Source organism: Neophocaena asiaeorientalis, unplaced genomic scaffold, assembly GCF_003031525.2.
Source record: "Neophocaena asiaeorientalis asiaeorientalis breed wild unplaced genomic scaffold, Neophocaena_asiaeorientalis_V1.1 scaffold78, whole genome shotgun sequence".
NCBI classification, from domain to species: Eukaryota; Metazoa; Chordata; class Mammalia; order Artiodactyla; family Phocoenidae; genus Neophocaena; species Neophocaena asiaeorientalis.
The window spans coordinates 16,528,374-16,537,587 of record NW_020175018.1 but is presented as its reverse complement, the minus strand read 5'-3'; the positions used below and the strand labels follow the sequence as shown (position 1 = coordinate 16,537,587).

The 9,214-nt window shown below is 46.6% G+C and overlaps 1 protein-coding gene across 1 annotated transcript in view; it reads left to right on the top strand.

Annotated features, from left to right (window-relative positions):
• The first annotated feature begins 1 nt into the window (after position 1).
• Positions 2-9,214, top strand: part of DDX31 (DEAD-box helicase 31) — a 73,227-nt gene continuing 64,014 nt past the window's right edge. The window contains 6 exon segments of the mRNA XM_024762726.1: positions 2-414; positions 5,311-5,567; positions 5,674-5,749; positions 6,756-6,799; positions 8,110-8,180; positions 9,093-9,157. Coding sequence (XP_024618494.1) covers positions 319-414; positions 5,311-5,567; positions 5,674-5,749; positions 6,756-6,799; positions 8,110-8,180; positions 9,093-9,157 — 609 coding nt within the window. The 5' untranslated portion in view covers positions 2-318.

Below are 9,214 nucleotides of genomic sequence, written 5' to 3'. Positions count from 1 at the left end.
CCTCTTCTTGTTTCTCAAAGGAATTCAAAGAACTGCACGGCATGAACTGTGGGGTTGAGTGTGACTTGACACCCCCTGCCATAGGCCAAGCCACTAGGGACGCCAAACGGGGCCGCCGCCTCGCCCTGGGGCCCCGGGGCCGCGGCTTCGATCTCTAGAGGCGCGGGGCCGTGTGTTCGCGGGCTCTTCGGGACCCAGAAGGCGCGCGGGCGCAGGACCCGGCGGGGCAGCTACGCGGGGTCCTCGCGCACGTCTCACGTGGGTCGGAGCGGAGTGGCGGTCCCGGTTCGCGAGGTCTCGACTCGTTTTTCCGCCGGCATGGCAGCAGCCGACGGAGTGCTTCCCCATGTTCCCGAGTCCCGGGCCGCAGTCCCCACGACGTCCTCCAGACCCCGCCCAGCCCAGTCGAGGCGGGTGAGTTCTGACCCGGTTTCGGATTCGTTCGCACCCGGGGCCGCGGCGCGCCGGCACCTACCGCCTTGCCTCTCGGTCGGGGTTCGAATTACTTGCGTAGTTAAGAGGGGAAAGTCAGATATCGGGCAGCTCCTGGAGGAGTCGCTGAGCGACACGTGTCTGAGACCGGGACACCATTCTGCGGAGACGTTCTTGGAGGGAGCGGAGCGGCTGTAGACGGGCGGGAGGCTGGCGCGTGCTGCTAGTTGGAGGCAGGGATCTGAGACTGTCACTCGGATAGGTTTAGGAACTGACGCTAGCGCGAGAGGCCCAGCTTGTCACTTATCAAGAGCATCTCTGAACTTTTTTCAGCCGCCCTTTCCTCGACTCTAAGGGTCGTTTGTTTCGGGAATGAGGACTGGAGACTAGAAATTTCTTTTAAGAGTTTTCAAAACGGGTGTATTTTCATCCACGTGCAGTGAAGGGGGGAAAGAAAATACAACTCATCAATATAATCCCCTCATTAGGTGAGAAAGAAAAAGATGCCTTAAATTTAACCCAAGACAGAGCTGAAAATTAGTTTAAGATGGTTGACTTAGCTCCTAGGAAAGAGGAGGGCTGCAGGGCAGAAATCTGTTGGGAAATCATGTTGCCTTAATGACCAGGAAGGTTACAGTTTGGTGCCAAGGAAAATGTGGGGGGGGGGGCGGGGGGCGGTTCTCGAACAAGCATCACTTAATGCCATTGAAAAATTGCCAAAGTTCAGTTCAGTTCCTTTCAACCAATGTGGTGACGCTGAAACTCCTTGAGTTCGTATAAGCTCACATCAGCTCATACCCACTGTTTGGGTTATTGTCTGGATTTTTTTTAGTGATAATCAACTTCAGGATTTAGAGGCTTGTAAGGACTTTTCAGCTGGGTGATGTTGTAGCTGCATCTATGCCGAGGGGGCGGGGAAGTATCAGTACCAGTGAGCCAATTGGGAACGTGGAATTTGGAGTGGGACAGACCTGGGATTTGACCTTGCAACATGCTAGCTCTGTGACCTTGAAGAAATTACTTCACCTCTCTGAGCCTCACTTTTCGTATCCATAAAATGAGAACAATAATTTCTACTTCATATAAAGCTATTATGAAGATTAAATGAAATAATATACATAAAGACTCTGTACATTTTCTGGCCCATAGGAGCACTTAATACATGTCAATTATTTTTAAAAAGTCATATTGACTCCATTTTGGGTAATAGAATTGCTCCATCAGGAGGTCAGTAGGGTGCTTGTGCCATGTACATGCCTAGTAACTAACACATAGAAAGCACTTAGTAACACTTTGTGGAGTGAGTTGAATAAATAAATGTCAGCTATCTGGTTTTATGATTGCTTGAACCACTGTGTCAAAAGGATATTCATCAGGTGATGATAACTGTCTGCAGTGGTCTTGTCTGCACCTACATTTTTGTTTATGTCTTGAATGAGAATTTTGTATATGCTGATCAGATTTGCTAGTAGCCTGAATTTGGGTTGAGTAGCTCATATACTGGACTTGGAAAGACCTTGACAGCTTAAATTATTCTCTATCTAATGCTATGCAGAATGTTTTTTCTAAAAAAGAAAAGAAAAGAAAAAAAATACAAATTTATTGTAGGAAATTTGGAAAGTAGATTAAAAAAAAAAACAAAACCCACCCATGATTGTCATACTCAGAGATAACTCTGGGTAACATTGTGGTATATATCCTTCTGGGAAACAAGCAGAACAAAATAGGGATCAAACTATACATGATGTTTTCTAACCAAACAGGATACATTTACTAGATGGTGTTGTAGCATTGTCGTTAGGAACCCAGGGCGTGGAACTAGTGTCTGGGCAAAGCCTTGATCCCTCAGTGATCCTGCGGCAGATTACCTCACTTCTCTTTCTCTGTGTTCTCATCTTAAAATGGGATGAGGCCAGTACCCTATGGATAGATGACATCATTCATGTAAGTATTTAGCATACTCCCTGGTGTATAGTAGCTACTGAATATGTTTATTAATATCAGAGACATGGCATGTAGACTGGTAGGGCGGGATGGACCCTAGAGGTCACCTGCCATAATCCCCTCAATATGCAGGTGGGGGAGCAGACTCAGGCTCTTGCTTATTTTTAGAAGATCCAGATGTGTCCCTGCTCTTCTCTGCTCAAATGCCACCTCATGAAGCATTCCTTTATCTTTGCCTCCCTTCCCCTCGCTGTGGGCCATGGTAGTCTTACTTCATGTTTTGTGCCCAAATAACCCTCTGTCTGTACCTCTTCTGTAGTACAAATACAGGTTTAGATTTGCGATTTTACACTTTTGTCTCTTCCGCTAGTCTGTGACTTCTTCAAGGGCTTGTCTAACCTTTGTATCTTCAGAACCAAGCTACTTGACGGTGGCCAGTTTTTTAAATGAATGTGTTGTGGATGCTGGTGGGGTGCGGGGGAACTAACAAATAGAATAGATCCAGATCACGGAAAAGGCTAATTCCATCACGTGTTACTCATTAATCTTACAATTATTTATTGAGCACTTACGTTGTGCCAGACGTGGTCCTGTGCAGGGGATTCAGTGCAAGCCTGGGACAGGCTTGTCCATTTCTTCCAATCTAATGGGGAAGACAGACATCACACAATGAATTATGTGCTATATTATTTTACTGAGTGCTGCAAAGGAGAATAAGGGTGCCAGGAGAGCCAAGAGCAGGCACCCTGGTTTGACAGGTGGAGAGAGGAGGTCAGGAAAGGCTCTTCTGAGGACGCAGCAGGTAGCCCTAGATCTGAAGGATGAGTATGAGGGGAGGGCTGGGGACACGGGTGTAGGAGTAACATGTGCAAAGGCCCTGAGGAGAGAAGGAGCTTGGTACATTCTAGGAATTTAAGGAAGTCCGGGACAGCAGAGGGTAAAGCTGAGACTGGTGAGATGGGCCGAGGTTAGATTCTAAAGGGCTTTGTAGCTCTCATTACACGTTTTCAGTTTTAGTCGAGAAATGGAAAGCCTGCCTGATCCTGTGCTTAATTCGGAACACTTGCCTTTAGAGAGACGTTGACATGGGAATAAAGAGTGACCGGGATGGTAAGGGATCTAAAGTTTGTGTCCTGTTTGGGATATTTAGTCCAAAGAAGGAGGAAAACGAGGAGTGCTGTGATGAATGAAGGAATGTGACATACAAGAGTTGCCGCAGAAAGCAAACTGCAAACTAGTAGATGGATCTTCTAGGAGACAGGTCTTGCCTGAATGTCAGAAACAGCTTCCCAGCCCCTAGAACTTGGTTGGGGACAGAATGGGCTGCCTCATGGGATGGAGGACAGTAGGAGGAGGTACAGGCAGGAGCTGCAGGGCCGCCTGTCAGGGGGTCTGGTGATGGGAAGTCCACACATGCGTTGCGGGGAAAGGCCTTTGGGCCTTTTTGTGCTCCGAGAGCCTGTGGGTCTGTAAACCAGGTAAGATCTGCACATTTCATTCCGACCTGAAAGTTGACTTCAACTCTTCTTAGTCTGAAAATTTGGGACTTCGTAAAAATAAATTTGTAAAATTTGTAAAATGAAGCAGATCAGTACCTACTTCATTAATACTAAATATTAATACTAAATATTTGAAGTTGTATGTATCGAATTATTTAGCTATAGGAGCCCTTAGGGTTGCCAGGAACAAAGAACTATTGTTATTGCTAGGTTACTCAAAAGCTGACAGTCGGGCTGCCCTGGTGGCGCAGTGGTTGAGAGTCCGCCTGCCGACGCAGGGGACACGGGTTCGTGCCCTGGTCTGGGAGGATCCCACATGCCGCGGAGCGGCTGGGCCCGTGAGCCATGGCCGCTGAGCCTGTGCATCCGGAGCCTGTGCTCCGCAACGGGAGAGGCCGCAACGGTGAGAGGCCCACGTACAAAAAAAAAAAAAAAAAAAAAGCTGACAGTCATGGCTAAAGCAAGCTGATGTGTACACAGAAGTCATGATTTCAAGCCAAGGGGAAAATAACATATTCCAAGAGAAACCAGAACTCCAGAATAACAATTCCTAGCTACTCACAGGATGTTTTTATATTCATGTGTAATGTAAATTGGAAGAGAAGGCCAAGGAAAATAGAGGAATTGGATGAACTTCTCCTAGGGGAAGTTTGGACATCATACATTTAACAACATTCATGTTACGGAAATGAGAAGCAACAGGAAAGAAAGTGTCTCACGTTGTAGCCTGTACTCGGCGATCAGACAGGGAATGGAAAGGCGAGGAGAGTTGGAAGGAATTGTGATAGAGGTGATGGATGGAGCTGAATCCTCATTTGGAATGGAAACTGGGAGGAGGAATCGTCTCCAAGCCATCTGAATCTGGGGGAGCAGCTTGAGGGCAGAGAATGACAGCGATCCAATCGCTCTGGGGTAGAGCGGTAATGAAGGTTTCCGCTTCCTGGGCATAAGCTGGGATGCAGCTTACGTAGTCACCGATGGGCTTTGTTGGTGGCAAGAGAAAAGATTCATTTCCCCTCTTTCTTGTTCCTGTCGTGTACATGGATTCCTAGAGATTTGGATTGACATAGCTTGCACACTTCACAAGGTGGGTCCTCTCCTCCCTGCAAACAGACTCCATTTGTTAAAATGCAGCCTGAAAAATGTTTCTCCCTTGATTATCTCGGTGGAGTTGAAGGTTAAGATGATTGGTGAGGTCTAGTAGATGGATCAGCTGAGGTTTCTGGGTTTTTTTTTTTTTTTTTCCTTTTTGGGGGAAAAAAAAGGGTTGAGTCAAAGAATCTGATTGCAGACCCTAAGCTGTTGCTTGACATATGGGGCGTAATGATCTCTGCAGGGAGAGATGCGATTCTGTGGGCAGTCAGGCTTCACTCTGAGGTCTGTTTTCATGGACTAACGCATCTCTGGTCGCTCTTTCCTTTTGGGAACGATGCAGCAAGCGGCAGCCACCAGAAGAAAATACCAAGCGTCCAGTGAGGCTCCCCCAGCGAAACGGAGGAGTGAAACATCATTTCTCCCGGCCAAGAAAAGTGTTGCTAAAGAAACTCCAAGGACTTTGAAGGGGAAGGCACAGAAAACGTTTTCTCCCAAGAGGTCTTCAGCTGGTGCGAGTGATGGAAACCAGGAACGGAAACCGGGCATTAAGACTTCGTCCCTGTTTAAAAACAACCCTGAGATTCCAGAACTCCACAGGTATGTCCACGTGTAGACACCCTTCGAGAATAAAGGGAATTAAGTGTCTTCTGCCTTTTTCTTTGTTTCTTGGAACTGATGCCCGCGTCTTGTTCGTCATTTGCAGACCTGTAGTAAAGCAGGTGCAAGAAAAAGTGTTCACTTCAGATGCTTTTCAAGCCCTGGACCTCCACCCACACCTAGTAAGTATCCCTCCATGTTTTATTGGTGTGTCGATTTTTTTGGTCTGTTCATTCAGAATGTCTGTGAAATGACAGTTCTAGGAAGAAAAAAAAATCAAAGAATGGTTATTTGTGCGTCAAGTTACCTGGATGAACTCAGATTGCTAAGATGCTCTTCCAGGACCATTCACGTGAACTTAGGAGTCTGTTCACTGTCCGCACCCCACTCCCCCTCTTTTTTTAAAGAACTCTAAAGACTTTCCTCACCTCATTCACTTTAGGACTGAGACTCCACATATCGAACTTGAAATCCACCTCATAATTACTGGATAGATAATGACATCAGGGCTATTCTGGGTGGCTGATGTCATAGGGACCCTAGGAGAGGGAACTGAACCGGCATCTTGCTGTTAAGGGAGTTATAAATGATTGAAGGAAGAAGGGGCTCTTTAAACATGCATTTGCTACAAACAAATGGACTCTCAAAAAAAAAAACCAACAAAAAAACCATGAATGAGTGTTCTAGCCTTACTTATGAGTAAGGTGAGAAACATACATTCACTTTTAGGGAGTCTGGATTTCCTTGGCTCATACGGTCACGGCTTACCTACTCCTTCTTTCGGGTGGGTTACCTATACTTGCTCTCTCACCTACGGGTTGGAGTGGCGTTTCCCAGCCTTGGTACCGTGCACGCCTGGGGATGGGGACTCTGTGTCACGGGGGCTGCCCCGTGCGTTGCAGGATGTATGGCAGCATCCTGGGTCTCTACTCACTGAATGCCAGTAGCATCCCCACCCGCAGCTGTAACAACCAACAATTTCTTCAGACATTGGGAGGTCCGGGGGAGGCAGTGCTCAGAACCACCCCCAGTTGAGAACCACTGGGTTAGAGGAACTTGATTTGATCGTGGTCATCCATTTTTGCCCCAGTATTTTCCCCTTTTTTGCATCCTTATTTGCATTAAATATATTTTCCCAAAAAATTTGTTAAAGAAAAGTTTTGTTTTGTTTTTTGTCTTTTCTCTTAGATTTCCACAATAAATACGGTTTTTAAAATGTCTAGTATGACCAGGTAAGAGCTCTGGGTCAGTCTTGATTTTCTCAGGGTTTAAGTGGGTATAAACAGATGAAATCTGAATTGTCTGTGAAGGACAGCAAACTTGTGTCTTGGCATTAGAGAACAGGCCAGATTATTGACCCTCGAGGGCTGGGTAGCTGCTCAGCTTCCCCACCTGGGAGATGGAGGGACTGGGTCTCCGTCCCCTTCTGCCCTCAGCTCTAAACTGTAAGAGATCTCTGGTCCAGAAGATGGTCTGCATAAGATCCCACTGTTGTCTGTGCTTCCTGAAACTATCTTGTCTAGAATACAGAATTTATCTTGTCATTTCTTAGTAGTAAGAATTAGAGTCAGCTACAAGATAGGAGTAAATACTTAGTTGGATATAATGGGATGCTGAAAAAAGTTTTTAAATGTTAGTGACAACCCCTGGAAAACAAATGGAGTGGTGACAGGTGTGGGGCAGGGATGACCCCCCTCTCTTTGAGTGTGTATGCTTCTGTACATTTTAATAAGTCACCTTTCACTTAGAAGTAAACATTAATAAGAGTGTCACAGAATAAAATAAGAAACCCCTTTATTATTTTTGTTCAGTCTTAGAAACCAAATGTAAGTGATTTCCATACCCTCTTGGACTTTTTATTTTACTTTATTGAAGTCTAGTTGATTTACAACGTTGTGTTCATTTCTGCTGTACAGCAAAGTGATTCAGTTATACATATATATTCTTTTTCGTACTCTTTTCCGTTGTGGTTTATCATGGGATATGGAATATAGTTCCCTGTGCTGTGCAGTAGGACTTTGCTGTTTTAGTTGTTTGTTTTTGAGTACACACGTGGACACACATCTTACCGTGTCCGTAGCAGCCGTATTTGGTTTTCTAGAGAACGGACAGCAGTTCCTGGCTGTCTGTGTGGCTCACAAGCTTCCTTTCACTCTTCTGCTTGGGAATCTTTCCATAATGTTTTATTGTTTCATATTCCCTGGTTCAGAAGGCAGGAGAGTGTGTGGTGTGCTTTTGTGGTGGCTGCAGCTTGTCATCACGCCTGTCCCATTTTTCTTTTTAAGTAGTCTAGTAGAACGGCCAGTCTCCGGCTTGCCTCAACATTTGCAGCCCCAAAAGTTCCAAAAATCTAACTGAGGTTTTATTCTTCTAACCATCAGAGGTTTCTCAGCCCTTCCCGTGACTGTTTAGGTAACCTCTGAGGCGGCAGGAGATAGAGCCTGGGGTCATCGCATCTTGTGTATCTTGCATCTCTGCGTGTAAACATGGGCAGGTGGTACTTTACAGATAACCGTGTGCTCTTTCCTTTGGGCGGCCCCAGCGTTCAGAAGCAAAGTATCCCTGTGTTGCTGGAAGGCAGAGATGCTCTCGTGAGATCCCAGACTGGCTCAGGTCAGTTGTCATTTGATTTCCGCCCTTCCTCCATGGTCACGTGGTGGGTTGTGTAGTGAGGTGTCTGTCGTGGTGGCGGCTGCTTTGTTTGGTTTGGGGGAGGGGCGGCCATGCTTGCTTCTGATTAGAGCGCTGGAAGGAAGGGGATGATCAGTGGGGCCCGTGATCAGGAAGGAGTCAAGTCTGCTATCATTTCTCAGAGCCATCTCAGGGCTTTGCCTGGTCCCACCGTCTATGGCCAGAGCTGCCTGTCTTTCCTCCAGTGGGTGATGACTATTTCCTTCTGGTATTAAAACAGCCTTGCTGTGAGCACACGCTGATCGGATGCCAGTTGTTTTGCTAGAACACGGAACACCGTTCTGGCGCCTTCCAGAACAGTCTGGACTTGCTCTTCTGACCCTCTTGTGCTCTTAGTGGCAGGTCGGCGATTCTCTGCTCCCCCAGCTCAGCCACCTTTCCGGTGGGTGGAAGCCCAAAGTTTTTGCCATCCTTGGTTTCTCCTTGATCTTTAGAGGCCAGCTCTGGGGTTTCAGACTGGCTGGCTTCTCACCATGGAAGCACCACGGAAACCCCTTTGAGAGGTTGAGGTGACCCCAGAGAGGGAGTTTTCTAGTTTCTAGGGACAGTCATTGAGTTGAGCTTCTGTGTGACCTTGGAAATGTCTCATTGTCTCCCTTGTTAGACGTTAAAGGGGCTGAAGGTGCAGGTTTGTTAGAAGTACTGAATTTACAAAGCAGGGCTAGGAGTTGTGACAGACAGGTGGCTTCCGTTTCCACCCGGATGTGAGTGCGCTTTTCCTGTCCCCAGACTTCAGGACGGCCCAGAGGTAGCAGTGCCGGTTCATTTACTGTCTCTGGTTTTCTGACATCTACAGGCTCTGTGATTTTGATGGCTCTTGTTCTTTTTTAAAAGGTAAAACTCTTGCCTATTGCATCCCTGTGGTCCAGTCTCTTCAAGCAATGAAATCCAAAATACAGGTGAGTAGAAAGTGTGTTTTTCTGGGAATTCCCTGGCAGTCCAGTGGTTAGGACTTG